General features: G+C 43.1%; 2 protein-coding genes across 4 annotated transcripts; one reads left to right on the top strand and one right to left on the bottom strand.

The window, feature by feature from the left end:
• The first annotated feature begins 532 nt into the window (after positions 1 to 532).
• LOC103638791 (brefeldin A-inhibited guanine nucleotide-exchange protein 1) lies at positions 533 to 9472 on the top strand. Of its 2 annotated transcripts, XR_559031.2 has the most exons (12): positions 533 to 1776; positions 2518 to 2835; positions 2996 to 3329; positions 3412 to 3834; positions 3927 to 4219; positions 4296 to 4569; positions 4966 to 5468; positions 5579 to 5900; positions 6005 to 6353; positions 6480 to 7138; positions 8205 to 8920; positions 9054 to 9472. XR_559031.2 is itself a non-coding variant. In XM_008661605.3 (11 exons), the coding sequence occupies exons 1-11, from the start codon at positions 767 to 769 to the stop codon at positions 8811 to 8813; spliced, it is 5094 nt and encodes a 1697-aa protein (XP_008659827.2). In that variant the 5' UTR covers positions 592 to 766; the 3' UTR covers positions 8814 to 9451. The 2 variants fall into 2 exon arrangements, 1 of the variants encoding a protein (XP_008659827.2); XM_008661605.3 differs by having other exon boundaries at positions 592 to 1776; positions 8205 to 9451.
• A 10-nt stretch (positions 9473 to 9482) lies between these two features.
• Positions 9483 to 13901, bottom strand: LOC103638790 (RNA-binding protein 38). Of its 2 annotated transcripts, none has more exons than XM_008661603.3 (8): positions 13201 to 13901; positions 12486 to 12609; positions 11001 to 11127; positions 10742 to 10778; positions 10442 to 10667; positions 10201 to 10318; positions 10030 to 10127; positions 9483 to 9939 (listed from the first exon to the last, which is right to left on the bottom strand). In XM_008661603.3, exons 1-6 carry the CDS (start codon positions 13450 to 13452, stop codon positions 10230 to 10232), a joined length of 855 nt encoding a protein of 284 aa, XP_008659825.1. In that variant the 5' UTR covers positions 13453 to 13901; the 3' UTR covers positions 9483 to 9939; positions 10030 to 10127; positions 10201 to 10229. The 2 variants fall into 2 exon arrangements, with proteins under 2 accessions (XP_008659825.1, XP_008659826.1); XM_008661604.4 differs by having other exon boundaries at positions 11001 to 11124; positions 13201 to 13759.
• Positions 13902 to 15561: the final 1660 nt, after the last annotated feature.

Raw genomic sequence — 15561 nt, 5'->3', positions numbered from 1 at the left:
TCTGGCGCAAACAAAAAATGTGCATGAGTGTGGGCGGAGTCTGCTCTCGTACAACCCATATGAAAAGAAAATTAAGTTAGGCCATACAACCTTTGGCGGTGTAGAATCTGTTTGTAAGCATGGCATCCAGCAAGCAGCGGCAGCGGATACACATGACCATGCCATCAGATGAGAAATTATGGACGGCTGCCAAGAAAAAAAAGAAAAACATTACCTAGATATAATAGGTTTTTGCAAGAGATAAAGCCCGGGCAACAGCCCATCCTGTCCGGGCCTTAGCTCCGCCCATGCTTTCAAACACCCATTATCTCTAGCATACTCTTTGTATCACTCCTTATCTTACTCCTATTTTAAACTCCACTCTACAAATAGTACAATCTAAAGTGTAAAATAATATTTCGCACGACCGTTTAGACGGTCCGCTGAAGATAACCTTAAACTATCTCACATCGTTTATTTCATTACATATTTTAAACTATTTTATCACATATTTTCAATTTTATATAAATAATACCATCTACAGTTCGGTTCTGCAGTAACCAAAAATTGAGTATGGAAGTAAATCATTGAGCCTCGGCCCGAGCAGAGGGCGGACCTCCCGTTGATATGTTCAAGCCTCCAGTCGCCTCTACAGCTCTACTCCCGTTGATCTGTTCCAGCTTCCAGTCACCGGCCATCAGCAACGCGTCACCGGCCATCAGATCTCTCCCCGCCGCCTAGTCGCGCCGCCCCAGTCCCCCACCACCGCACTCCACACCACCGCCCAATGTCGTCGTCGGAGCCCGATGCCGAGGGCGCCCTCGGCGGCGCCTCCCCATCCGCCCGCGTGCTCGCCCGCGCCCTCGACAAGATCATCAAGCACTCCTCCTGGCGCAGGCACGCCGCTCTCGTCGCCGCCTCCAAGTCAGCGCTCGATCTCCTCTCCTCCTCCCCAGCTCCTGATGACGAGCCCGAGACCTCCTCGCCCTCCCCCGTCCCCGGCCTCCCAGCGCCCGCCGCGGAAGCCGCCCTCACCGCACTTCTCCTCGCGCTCGACCCGGCGTCCCCGAAGGTAGCCGAGCCCGCGCTCGAGTGCGTCGCCGGCCTCCTCTCCCTGCGCCTTCTCCTCGGCGACGTCGACGCGGCTGACCCCTCCCTGATCTCGAAACTCTTCGCCGCGGTGCTCTCCTGCGTCTCGCTGGGTGGCAGCGGGGACGAAGCGCTCGAGCTGTCCGTGCTGCGCGTTCTCGTCGCTTTCGCGCGGTGCCCGGGAGTCTCCGTCAGCGGGGAGTGCCTGGGCCAGGTGGTCAAGGCGTGCTACAACGTCTACCTCGGGAGCCCCAGCGGCGGCAACCAGCTCTGTGCTAAACTAGCTCTCGCACAAGTGCTGGTCATCGTGTTTGCGCGCGTCGAGGCTGACGCCATGGACGTCCGCGTGCGCACTGTCTCCGCTGCCGACATGATGGACCTCTCTGACCGCAGCCTCAATGACTCCAGCGTTGTACAGGCGGCACAAGTGTTCATAAACGAGGCCATGGAGGGGAGCGACGTGCCGGAGGAGGCACCACATGTAGATGAGGCGTCAGTTGAGGCGGAAGGCGCTGGGGAGGATGGTGGAATAAGCAAGATAAGGGAGGATGGCCTGGCTTTGTTCAAGAACCTATGCAAGTTGTCAATGAAGTTTGGTACGCCTGATAGCCCGGATGATCCAATGCTATTGAGGGGGAAGGTGTTATCGCTGGAGCTGGTTAGGATGGTCATTGACAATGCAGGGCTATTCTGGAAGACAAATGAAAAGTATGTGCCATACCATGATGATTCTGATAATCAATTTTATTGCAATGTTTCATTATGAATCTCCTTGCTATGTTGCATTGAATCTTAATTGTTGTGGGTGATAAGATGTTTCATTAAGTCATAATTGTTGTGGATGATAAGAGTAGAATCATGGAAGCAAGGAACGGTAAAGTGGGATATGTGAAAGTGAAACATATGGTCTGTTTGGACAAGCTGTGATGCTCTAACTTTTGGGGTTTGGTTGAAATTTTAACTGAACCAATCTGAGAGCTTTTGCAAGGTCTACTATGTTTTCCACTTTTGCTGGTTGGGGACATGGGCAAGTATCTAAGGTTTTAACTAAAATGAGAGCTGCAAGAGAGTACTGGTGGATATTCAACGAGCTAGACTTTTTTCCAACTGTGTGCATATCCCATGTCCCCATGCATGCTGACATTACATGCACGGATGGTACACAGACCTTCAGACCTGCAGATCCAAACTAATACTGGTGGCGGTAGTTATAAAAAATGCTAATGAAAAACATTATACTGTGATTGGCACTCTAAATTGTAATTTGTGGTTTGTTTAAAAAATGATAAAGCTTAGTCATGTGGGGATGTATCCAACAAGCAGAAATACCACATATAATTCATACTGGAAGTTGTTTTGCTCATTCGATGTAGGACTGCTGAATTGATTATGGGCCCAGCTGACAATGCAAGTGGCTGATCCTGTATTTTTTATGTCCTATTAATGCAGGTATCTTGAAGCAGTTAAGCAGTACCTTTGTTTATCCTTGTTGAAGAATAGTGCTTTGTCCGCAATGAGTGTCTTCCAGTTATTGTGTTCCATATTTATGAGTCTAATATCAAGGTTTAGATCTGGTTTGAAAGAGGAAATTGGAATGTTTTTTCCTATGCTTATCTTAAGAGTTCTTGAAAATGTTCTCCAGCCTAGTTTTTTGCAGAAGATGACAGTTCTAAACTTCTTGGAGAAAATGTCTAAAGAACCTCAGGTTATCATTGATATCTTTGTGAACTTCGATTGTGATGTTGATGCACCGAATATTTTTGAAAGGTACGCTATTTTTATTTTTGATGGGCATTCTCCAGTTTCTTTTTTGTGATTGATGTTACTTGAGCACAATTATTCTCTTCTAGTTCTGCTGTAACAAAGATATGCCTTTCTCTTTATAAGTCTACAGTGAAGCAGTTTTAATTCTATCTGGTCTTCACAGGATTGTCAATGGACTTTTAAAGACTGCTTTAGGTGTCCCTACTGGATCTACAACAACATTAACTGTTGCACAAGACCAAACATTTAGGCTTGAGTCTGTCAAGTGCCTTGCAATTGTTGTTAAGTCGATGAGTGCATGGATGGACCAACAACTGAGAATTGGTGAATTTTCACCAGGCAATTCTGAAACTCTAAGTTCAGCTGATAACCATAATATTCATAATGGAGAAGAATGGAGCGGAATAGATTATGAACTGCAGTTTGACACTAGTAGTTCTGACATAACCGACTCTTCCTCACTTGAGCAGCGACGTGCTTACAAGATGGAGCTTCAGGTGTGGTTGCTTATTTGAACTAGGTTTCTCCACAATTGAACTTCTTTCTTTGGGATAACTATAAGTTTTTTTTTGTTTGCAGAAAGGAATTACCTTGTTCAACAAAAAACCTTCCAAAGGTATTGATTTTCTCATTCGGAGCAAGAAAATAGGCAATTCTCCAGAAGGTGTGGCATCTTTCTTGAGAAGTACTGCTGGATTGAATGCAACAATGATAGGCGACTATTTGGGTGAGAGGGATGACTTTCCCCTCAAAGTAATGCATGCTTATGTGGACGCTTTAAACTTCGAAGGCATGGACTTTGGTCAGGCAATTAGGTTCTTCTTGCAAGGTTTCAGGTTACCAGGAGAAGCTCAAAAAATTGACCGGATCATGGAAAAGTTTGCTCAAGGCTACTGTAAATGCAATCCAAATGCTTTTATTAGTGCAGATACAGCATATGTTCTTGCATATTCTGTGATCTTGCTAAACACTGATGCTCATAATCCAATGGTGAAGAACAAGGTATACTTATGATTTTATTATCATACGGGAATGTCTATAAAGAAATTTAGTTTTTTAACTCTATCAAAGGTAATCTAAGTTTTCTTGTGCAGATGTCTAAGGCAGATTTTATGCGCAACAATCGAGGAATAGATGATGGGAAGGATTTGCCAGAAGATTATCTGAGTGCGCTGTATGACCAGATTGTCAACAATGAAATCAAGATGAGTGCTGATTCTTCAGTTGCACAAACCAAGCAATCCAATAGTGTAGGGAGGCTTCTAGGCTTGGACAACATTATCAACTTTGTCAATTGGAGACCAGCAGAAGACAAGGCAGTAGGAGCAAATGACTTGCTCATTAAGCACATACAGGAAAAAATCAAAGCAAAACGTGGGAAATCAGAGTAAGATCTCCATTCTATCAGAAAGTACTTATGGTCTCGGCAACATTTTATTAATTTGAGCTTTTATGTAATACAGGTCCACGTTTTATGTTGTTGCTGATGCAACCATTTTAAGGTTCATGATGGAGTCCTGTTGGGCACCTATGATGGCTGCATTCAGTGTGCTTCTTGATCAGTGTGATGATAAGGCTGCTACATCACAGTGTTTAAAGGGATTAAGATTTTCTGTGCACATCACTTCTGTTATGTGCATGCAGACACAGAGGGATGCTTTCTTAACGTCCATAGCCAAATTCACATCTCTCCATTCTGCCGCAGAAATGAAGCAAAAAAGTATTGATTCTATGAAGGTAAGAGGGCACACAAAACATGGTTCCTTTATCGAGTTTTTATAAGTTGTTACTGAGTGATCTATTTTTTAAGCAAGGTATCTAATTATCTAAAGGCTTATCCCCCTCTAGTACCTTGTTGTAAAACACAATGACACTTAGCCACTTACCTTCTTGCATGGTGGGACTCAACGGTCTGGAAAGTGACATTCTTGATTTTCTGATGCTTTCTCCAGCATCTATAAAATGCTCATTTGGTTTTTGTGCGAGGATCTATCCAATGTTTATGATGCAGCATTGTTGAGCCACTTAAATGTTTCTTAACGCTGTACTTTATAAGCACATTTGTTCGACACATGAATGTTTTGAAGCTGTGGGATATTGTAGGTGATAAATTTACTTTATATCCTTGAACAGGCTATAATATCTATCGCAATCGAAGATGGCAATTACTTGCAGGAAGCTTGGGAGCATGTATTAACATGTTTATCACGGTTTGAGCATTTACATCTGCTTGGAGAAGGGGTTCCCACTGATGCATCCTTTCTGACAGTTCCTCTGATTGAGTCAGAAGAAAAAACTAAGAAGTCTACTTCTGTTCTATCTTCTAAGAAGACTAGTGCTCTTCAGAATCCTGCTGTGATGGCTGCTGTTAGAGGGGGTACTTACGATAGCACAGTGGCAAAAGGCAGTGTGTCAGCACTGGTCACTCCTGAACAGATCAATAATTTCCTATCAAGCATTAATTTGTTGGATCAGATTGGCATTGTTGAGTTAAATCATATCTTTGCCCATAGCCAAAGATTAAACAGTGATGCTATTGTTGCTTTTGTGAAGGCTCTTTGCAAGGTCTCAATGACTGAGCTGCAGTCTCCAACAGATCCTCGTATCTTCTGCCTTACTAAAATAGTAGAGATTGCGTAAGAAGATTCCTAAATTTAATTTAAAAAATCTGATATTTACTGATGGCAACAGCAGCCACAACTTGATGTTTCTTTGGCTATTCTCATTCCGAACTTTGTTTGTGCAGGCATTACAATATGAATCGCATACGTCTGGTGTGGTCACGTATTTGGAAGGTTTTGTCAGATTTTTTTGTGTCTGTTGGGTTGTTGGAAAATCTTTCTGTCGCTATATTTGTGATGGACTCTCTGAGGCAGCTGGCCATGAAGTTTCTTGAAAGGGAGGAACTGGCAAACTATAACTTTCAAAATGAGTTCCTTAGACCTTTTGTGATCGTTATGCAGAGGAGCAATGCTCCAGAGGTACGAGAGCTGATTGTTAGGTGCGTCTCACAGATGGTTCTGAGTCGGGTTAATAATATAAAGTCTGGTTGGAAGGGTGTTTTTATGGTATGTATGATTCCTATATTTAGTTTGTTGAGTTTTTTTTTTGTTAGATCTTACCTGTGAGGTAGCTATTGTGTCCTGCCTTGTAACTTTTCATCAACCTGCAGGTTTTTACTTTTGCTGCAGCTGATGATACAAGAAGTACTGTCCTATTGGCATTTGAGACGGTGGAAAAAATTGTTCGAGATTATTTTCATCACATAACTGAAACAGAGACAACGGCATTTACTGATTGTGTGACTTGTCTTATTGCATTTACAAGTAGTCAATTTAACAGCGATGCCAATCTCAATGCTATTGCGTTTCTGCGATTCTGTGCTGTTAAACTTGCTGAGGAAGGATTTTCTTGTCAAGATAGGGCTTTTGAACAACCCAGGAATTCAGCCATGGTGTGTGGTGGAAATGCCACTGTGCAAAAAGATGGTCATATTTCCCTCTGGATGCCTCTCCTTGCAGGTATGACATTTTCTTCCCTTCAAAATATTATATTTAATTTACTTTAGCATACAAATTGTTGGATGATAATCTGAATTCTGAAGCACTGATCATTTTTTCCATCAATGTTTTTTTTGTGCATTTCAGGTTTAGCTAAACTGACAAGTGATTCAAGACTGAATATCAAGAAAGGTGCTGTAGGAGTACTTTTTGACATTTTAAAGGATCACGGACACCTGTTCTCGCTGACGTTTTGGACCGATATCTTTGAACATGTTGTTTATCCTCTATTTAGCAATGAAAGGTCGACACCCAGTGACCAGATTTCAACATCAAATTCTGCAGAGTATAATTTACCTGATCTTGAAACACAAACGTTGGCAGTGAAATGCTTGGTGGGTTTGTTTGTTAATTTCTTTGATGTGATCCGGCCAGAACTTGGTAGAACAGCATCAATTGTTACATCTTTCATCAGAAGCCCCTACAAACATTGTGCTACCATTGGTGTATCTGCAATCATGCGTTTAGCAGATGGGGTTGGTAACAAACTTTCCAAAGAGGAATGGAAAGAGATATTGATCTTCTTTAGAGAATCAGTGACGCATACCTTCATCACGTTTTCTAAAATTGTAAGGATGATGCAAGATATTGATATCCCAGATAGAATTGATTCTTATTCCGAAACCGAGCAATATTTGGATCATGAGATGTATGTTAACGATGAAGAGGAAGCGAATATGGAGACAGCTTCTTATGCTATTGTCAAACTGAAGAATCATATGGCTCTACTGCTCATGGTGATTCAGGTATCCAAAGATTTTTTAACAGAATTCATTGAATTTGTCTTATTGGTAGGCCAGATGCAAGATTCAGGTATAGATTTTAGTTGAGTTTGAGTGCCTAAAAATTCCAAATACAATAGCCAGGGTTTGGTTCTCCACTAGAATAAACTTTTTGGAGAGCAGAGTGGAATAATGGAATGTTGACATCGGGAGAAAGGGATGGGTATTAGTCACTGAACTGTGGTACTATTATGCCCCTAGACTGCCAACTATTAGGCTTCCTCGGGTGCTGCAGCTTTCGCTCCATCTACCTGTGTATGCTAGCGAAGTAATGAGGAAGGATGTGGAGTAACAGATGCTTCTTATTTCTTACTTACCCCAATAAAGATGCCATGCGTCCTATTAAGTAGTGTCTAGTCCTTGTTAGAGTGGACGCACTAACCAGTTCAACACAAAAGATTAAGCTGATTTGAGAAGGTAGTCAATCCCCTTATACACTTCAACACCCCCACTCACGTGCAGCCAGAGAGAAATGCGCAAATGCGGCCAGAGAGAAATGCGCAAACGTGGAAATAAATGGATGGAGGCATAAATAAAGCCTCTGCCAGGATTCGAACTCGAGACCTCTGGCTTTGATACCTGTTTCTGGCCTCCATAAGGAGTGCTTTGTACCTAGGTCTTCACGGCCCCTTTCCCCCCTCTACTTTAATATATGGGTGCGCAGTTCTCCTGCGCTCTGTTAAAAAAACCCTCTGGCTTTGATACCCAAAAAGCTCTGTTTAACTCTCCTGCGCTCTGTTTTAACTGAGTCTTTATGAGATTGTAAATGGCCTCTCTACACCCAAAAAGCTTGCTAACGAGATCCTTCCAACTTTCAAGTTGGGTACATTTCCCTTCACAGTCAACGTGGGACTGTTCTATGTTCTAACAACCTTCCTCAGTGGCCCTATGCGACAATTTACTTCTATTAAGATGGCACTATATACACCGTCAATCAGTTTTTGATTGGCACCTAACACTGAAAAACCTCTTAACTATTGATTTTTCTGATAGTCATTTTAACATGACAGTATTTTGTTCTTCAATGCAGAACATTATCAAACTATACGAGGAGCACAGCAAATATCTTCATGCCGAGCATATTAGCATTCTTTTGGAGATGATGTCAGCTATTGCGATACATTCAAGTGAAGTGAGCTCTGAGTTATCCTTGCAGTCGAAATTTCATAAAGCATGTTCCCTTTTGGAGGTATCTGAGCCAGCAATTGTTCATTTTGAGAACGATTCCTACCAGAGTTACCTCAAACTTCTTCAAGCTCTGCAACATGATTATCCATCCTTGTCAGAAGAGATGAACATAGAGTCTCAAGTGCTTGATACCTGTGAGCAAATATTGCAAACATATCTGAAGTGCGCAGGACACAAACCATGTGATGGGGCGTCCCAAAGAAATCCGCCTTTACATTGTGCAGTGCCGCTGAGCGCTTCTAAGAAAGAGGAATTGGCTGCTAGGACTCCTCTGGTCCTTCAAGTGATGAAATTGTTGGGTGATCTGGAGAGAGATTCCTTTAGGAGAATATTACCCTGCTTTTTCCCATTATTGGCTGATCTGATCCGCTGTGAACATAGCTCTGGAGAAGTTCAACATGCACTGTACAATATCTTCCAATCAGCCATTCTCCCCATGATAAGGGTTTAATAACAGATTGTGACCCACCAATTGTACAGTTTTTGTTACCCCACTTTGGTGTTGTAATTCAGTTCATTGTGGCGTCATTCCATTACGAGGGGTTGTATACCTATGAGGTTGGCACCTCAGCCCTAACTGATTATACCTTTGCAATACCATATACAAGGTGAAATGTATCGGTAGTTCTAGGCGTTCTCTTACTGTGTTGTAACGCCCGAATGTAATTGAGCCGGTTGTGTTGTCTTGCAGGATGACGTATAAAAATGCTGCAGGGTCTGTCATTCAGCTTAAGGACTATGGAGCATCTTTTTAATATTCATTTTACCAATGATGTTCATCATATATGCTGGGATCAGGAAGAAAGACACGGATATGGAATCATATAAGTCAGGTGACCTCGGCTTCTCAGAGCCCCATGTTACCATTTGCCCATTGCCATCCCCAGGATCGTGTTTATATATATAGCACTAGAGCTACGAACCGTTTTGATGTTACTACTGGCTTTGCTACGTAGATTGTTTTTAATTTTATACAAAACCATAAACTAGAGTTACATGCCAACAAACACGATTTTCAATTTTGCTCGTTCTGTAGTTATGTATGCAGTATTTCTTATCCATAGAAACAGACGAATAGTATGATGAATATGCCCCGATGTTTTCCCCCCATCCGTTGCAATTTGCAACAAATCACATTCTTTCCCAAGGTAGGGCTGTCATTATTTGATTACAGTTGACATAGGTGATATATAGTTTACAGTTTCAGGATAATAATGTACATGACTCGCTGACGACGACACAGTGACACTGAAATACCTATGCTCTAATGAGACATGGGAACATGCACTGGAGGTACTGAGAAGGTGCGAAGAAGAGAATTAATATACACAACCAGATGTTTTGAAAGAATGTTCTACGATTTGGACCTACTGCATGACCTATATTATTATACACAGGTTGGAGGCCGGACTCCATTTCCGGCCATCCACTTTGGTCCATGCACAGACCACCAGCTATCAGAATTTCTGGCAGGAGATGGGGAATGTACACACACACTGACAGAAGCTGAGCAAGAGGGGCTTCATCTTCAGACACTCACATTATAAGAAGTTCGGGTAACCATGGATAACGACAACCTGCAATATGATAAGAGACAGTACATCAATCAGCCCAGATGCAGCATAAACTGATGCCGCTGCAGATACTAGATAAATGTGATAACTAACCTTTAGAGTGCAAAAGAAAACAATTTGCAAGAAAAAAAAGCATGCCGCCCAATTTAGCGGTATGGCTTTTCTTAGTCCTGCTGCAGACTATAGGATGCCTACATGAAGGAAAACAAAATGTTACAACAGATTAGCGGGCAGGAGCATTTCAGAAGTAAACAGTAAACGCACCTAAAATTCGTCACTTTCTGGCGTCCTTGTCAACCTGTCGCTTGTTCAGAAATGTTGTTCTGCGGGAACGGTGGTGCACGGGCAGGGACCAAAAGCTGTTGCTGAGGGCGTGGAGCTCCTGTTTTCACAAAAGCACTTTATGGATTATATATGAAGAGTATGGTAAGCTGTGGGGCCCTAGGCAATTCAAAAATATTCTTGGACAAGTTCGTTTCATTCAACTCAACACTGAATTTCTTACCTGGAGGAAGTTGTTGCTGAACTGGTGGTATGCGCACAACATTTGCAGCACTAACATTCTGATTCGACAGTGGGAGAACATGACTTGGGGCATAACCAGGAGAATAAGCATGATCGCTTGGTACAGGTTGGCCAAACTGCCCATATGGGTAGACTGCTGGGCCTACTGTCCTTGGGCCACCGTAAACCGGCACGTACTGTTGTCCAACATATGGACCGTATGCATTCTACAAAGCTAAAAGTAAAACAAATGAGCAACAAAATCAAATTTACGTAGTTTAATGTTTCTGGAGTTCTCAACCTGCTGATATAGGTATTCTGGTCCATATGCTGATGGCCTGCATTGAAAAAAAAATGTTCATTACTTAAACAGATAGGCTGTCCAATTGGAACTAAAAAGCTACTCCTGTAAGGGAATAATATATGCAAATCATAGAGTTCCAGCCTAGGTACAGCTACAGCTTTAATCATATTGCCAGACATTCACAACCAAATAGGAGATCAAATTCATAGCTGTGCATGATCTTTGCCAACAAGCAGCGAATGAGCTGTTAACCTACCCATAAGGATATACAAAGGCCTGTGAGTAGTTGTAAGGGGATTGCTGATATGTTGGGCTTTGCACATACATGCCCCCTGGAACCGCCACACCTCCATTGTATGGGATGACCGGCCTTGTAGGTGCTACTATACCACATTGAAAAGAAGGGGAAATTTTGTCATAATAATTGAATGCACACAGGCTAAAAAGGTGAACATGCGTGCATTACACTAAGCAATACGAAAGTTTCTTTGCAACTGAGACTAGTGAAACTCGTTGGCTAACACACACGAGGAGTGGAGCCATTGGCAATTTTGCCATTATCATTTGTGGGCTTCGCCAGTATGCCATCGGACCCACAAATCATAGACACAGACGGTCCCACCAGTCATAGACACGGGGAGTGTGGATGGGTCATGGAGTTATAATTCAGTTTGGATCATGGACTTTATAATTCACTTTGTAGTTTGGACTTTTACTGGTGGGTCCTGGTCAGTAATTTTCTGGTAGATAAGGCACAAGCATTTTTTATAGTAAACTTACGAAAACTTTACTATTGTACTCTATAACAGCACATATAAGAAAAGGGAAATTTGGATCCATACCATTAAAAGATCACCACTTTGGATCCATACCATTACTATCTCACTTACATGTGGGTCCACATGAGTCAATGATATGTGGGGTCCATGGTATATATCTAAAGTTTGGATCTTTTAATGGTATAGATCCAATTGTTCCATAAGAAAATATTCAAGAAGGCTCATGAATAAACAGTAAACATCTCAAAAAGCTTTTCATTCCATCACGAGCAAAGATGTGGATCGATGCTTCATCTTGTGATGATTAATATCTCCAATCCCAAGTTGCAGACCATGAAACAGATGCCTGACATGTGAGTGGACAATTTTTATTGAAAAGCAGTGATGATTGCCCACCTTTTCTACATTCTACCCACCCACCGGCTCATACTCTTTCTGTTATCTATTATTCTCTTCAAACAAAGTTCAACACTACTACTCACATAGTTGGCGGAGAGGACTAGTAGCTGTCTTGGTTTGTATATTTTTGACAGCTAATGCTATATTTTCATAAATGAGCTCCTAAAAGGTTTTGTTGTTGTGCCGTGTGTGAGTTCATAGAAGATTCTACAATCTTCTTTGGGGGTAGAATGTTCAGGCAACGAATTAAATACCTACTAGTCCTCTACTGACAAGTCCTTTTCCCTCTGTTAGAACTAGTGACAAGATAATTAGTTGGTGTTGAAAAGAAAGGTTGGTGAAACTAGCCAATTTGGTAGAGCTCTGTCTGATTTTGATTTTCTATGGGAGAATCATAGAAATGCCATGATTGTGTGGTGACTCCAAATCTCCAATACATTGGGAATAGAGCATCGATTAACAGATTACTTTACACCAAGAGCGTAAGCAAATGGAAAGAATCATATGTATATTTGACAGCTGTGCAATTAAATAAAATCAAGGAACCAAGTTAGCAGACCTACCAAAAGGCACAGCTGGACCAGGCCGCCCTAAGATGGCAAGGTTGCAATTAGCACGCCGGCCGTCGATCACTGGGTATGGGTCCATGCAGGCCATCCTCGCTGACTCTGGGTCCCGGAAGGTTACCTATATACACCTCCACACATGATTAAAGTGAATCAAAAGAAGGAAAAAGGCAAAATATCTGAGCCAAATCTGGAACCCCCAAAGGTGTTCTGTTCTCATCACAACCCCATGGAAATTCACATAATTCCCTGATTCATAGAAGAAAGAATGCAAAATTTCATTTCCAACTCCAAAGCGCAAAATTGAACTAAATTCACAAAAATCCTGAACACAGAAACCCTAGAAATGCTTAACATGGCAACCTTCAGTATTTCCAGGTAACAAAATGTAACTATTTTCCCTCAATCTTATCGGCAATAAGTCAACAATCCACCAAAATTCCTGCGCAAGGAATGCAAAACTCCCAAATTCTAAAATCTTCACTGCCAACTGGCACTGTCGATCAACCACCCAATTCAACCCGCAAAGTTCACCTCTGCACACAGAATGATAACACCCAGCTCCAGAATCAAACACAACATTCAGCTCCAGAATCGAACACAATCGAACCTGGTCCCTGATCCCCAACCAGTGAAAAAAGTACAGAGTAAACACCCCAGCTAACATAGCACATACGAACGAGAGAAAAAAACAGGAGGAAGGCGTGCTCACGAATCCGTAGCCCTTGGAGCGGCCCGTGGCGCGGTCGGTGATGACAACGGCCTCGAGGATGTCCCCATAGACCTCAAAGTGCGCGCGAAGGCCCTCGCTTCGCGTCTCCCAGGCAAGGCCGCCCACGAAAACCTTGGTAAAGGTGGTGTCTCCGTACGGGCCGCTCAGGTAGTGTAGCGCCGGCGGTCCCCCGCCGCCTCCGCCGCTACTTCCTCCTCCTCCGGTACCCATCGGCGACCGCTGCGGCGTCATCCCTGCCGCGGCCAACCCACGCGCATGCACGCACGCGAGCGCGCAGCCGCAAACCCTAACCCTAGTAGCAAGCAGCTGACTTAGCGCAACACGACACGACACGACACGCGCAAGTGAGGAGGCGAGCAGCGGAGGCGGCTGGGTAGCTAGCTAGGGCTGATAGGCCCGCGCGCGCAGGCGGGAGCGTAATTATAGCGGTGGAGATTGCGCTAATCAGAGCAGCGGTTATTATTAGCGGTTGGATTACGCGGGAGCGGGGTGGGGAAGGGCAGTTGGTAAGGACTGCTTTGCCAACTGCCTAGCAACGAGCGCGCGAGAGACTACTAGTAGAGGCCAACGGCCGGACGGGAGGGAGGAGGGGATGGGGAGAGCTGGAGGAGAAATGGGTAAGTGGAACGTGGGCCCATCTCATTGCCCTGTCTGGCCGGACTGCTTGTTGTAAAATGTGTACACTTCCTAGGAAGACATCGGATATGTATCCATCACGTGCCCACTTCGTATAATACTATACACATATCTATCAAAAACATTCCTACCTATTAAATTACCCATCACTACAAGAGCTACCCATCACTACAAGAGCTACAGTCATTTTCGACGGCCAGAAGCCGCCGAAAATAAGGTCTTTACTGCCGAAAATAAGCTATTTTCGGCGGCTTTAGGCTTATTTTCGGCGGTTCCTGGCCGCCAGAAAAAATTAGCCAAAAATAAGGCCATATTTTTGGGGGCCTCACCGCCGAAAATTAACAATTTCAGAGAATTTTTTTTTGAAAAAATGCAAAAAATAACAGAAAATTCATACAATAACAGAAAATTCATACTTGAGTCCACAACATAAAACTTGAGTCCATACAGACATAAAGTCCACAAATAATCCATACAAACATAAAGTCCACAAATAGTCCATTACAACGCACAATGCGGCACAAAGATAACTTCATCACATATCGGGGTCGTTGGAGTTGTGTCCACTACCTCCAGAAGCGAAAAACTCGTTGACGAAGTCGTGTAACGAGTTTGGATTCTAAAGAAAAAAGAAGACATTAATAACGGCATTGGTTACATGTATGACCACTATTCAAACAAATTGTTTCTCAAACTAACCTCTCCTGGAGTAGCTCCCTCCCCTGCATAAGTTCCTCTTGGTGCTGGTATGATCGGTGGTGGCGTGTTGTGGCCCATGACCCCGGATCCCTACAAAATCAAGTTTAGTAAAGATTTGAAATTAGGTTGATACAAACGATAAGTCTTAACTAAATTGAAGCACCTAAGGTGTAGGTAGAGGTGGCGGAGCATGTAATCCCCACTGAGGCATCAGTGGCTAAAACTGAGGGAAAACAAATGGTTGCTGCTGTGCCTGCCGTGGAAACCAAGACTGTTGCAAATATAATATGTTAGTTATAGAACCAATATCGAGCGTGTTGAGAAGAAATAAGACACTCACGTTCATTGCTTGTTGGGCCTGTGCGTTGTAAGCAACCATGTACTCTGGTTGCTCTTTGAGGAATGTCATTTGTTGTTGCTGCAGCTCTTCACGAAACTTTTCTTGCTGCTCCCTCATAACCTCCTCCATGCTAGATACAGAGCGACGACTACGGCTGCTACTACCACAACCCGCCTGCGACGAAGAGCCGCTACGAGAACGCAACTCCGTCGAATCGATAACACCGGTAAACATAGAATATCTTGAAAAACAAGAAAATTAGCTATTCGGTCATAGTTCCAATATTATTGAAAAAAATTCACAAGTTCAAACCGTCCATGCGCCTTGCCTCCAAGTGAATGCACAACTTCAGCGTCGATGGTAGGCGCTCCTCACCAATCGTAGTCTTCTCCATACTTCTTAACCATCTCCTGCCCGTATGTCTCCTGCAATACAATATGAAGGTTCAGCACACATGTAATTTATAGCTATATGGCAAGAAAACATTAATCATAACAACAACTAACCATACGCTCAATGGCCGCTTGACTACACAGCTCATCGGAGATTTCATTGTTTTTCGCTCTATGCCATCTCCTATAAACATCGATTGGGATCGGGACAACTCTAGTTTGAGCCTCCTGCAAATATATGAGTTTAATCCAATTTCATTTCTGAGTAAAACA

The sequence above is a fragment of the Zea mays genome, chromosome 9 (assembly GCF_902167145.1).
Source record: "Zea mays cultivar B73 chromosome 9, Zm-B73-REFERENCE-NAM-5.0, whole genome shotgun sequence".
NCBI lineage: Eukaryota > Viridiplantae > Streptophyta > Magnoliopsida > Poales > Poaceae > Zea > Zea mays.
This window is presented reverse-complemented; position numbering and strand designations above follow the sequence as displayed.

What these genes read in the sequence shown, in the direction of transcription:
- LOC103638791 (XM_008661605.3), top strand. Translation starts at nt 767, where the DNA reads ATGTCGTCGTCGGAGCCCGATGCCGAGGGCGCCCTCGGCGGCGCCTCC. An exon ending in ATCCAATGGTGAAGAACAAG is followed by an intron (nt 3,835 to 3,926) that starts GTATACTTATGA and finishes TTTCTTGTGCAG; the next exon opens with ATGTCTAAGGCAGATTTTAT. An exon ending in GTTGGAAGGGTGTTTTTATG is followed by an intron (nt 5,901 to 6,004) that starts GTATGTATGATT and finishes ATCAACCTGCAG; the next exon opens with GTTTTTACTTTTGCTGCAGC.
- LOC103638790 (XM_008661603.3), bottom strand. Translation starts at nt 13,452, where the DNA reads ATGACGCCGCAGCGGTCGCCGATGGGTACCGGAGGAGGAGGAAGTAGC. An exon ending in GCTCCAAGGGCTACGGATTC is followed by an intron (nt 12,610 to 13,200) that starts GTGAGCACGCCT and finishes AGGTGTATATAG; the next exon opens with GTAACCTTCCGGGACCCAGA. An exon ending in GCCTTTGTATATCCTTATGG is followed by an intron (nt 10,779 to 11,000) that starts GTAGGTTAACAG and finishes TTTTCAATGCAG; the next exon opens with GCCATCAGCATATGGACCAG.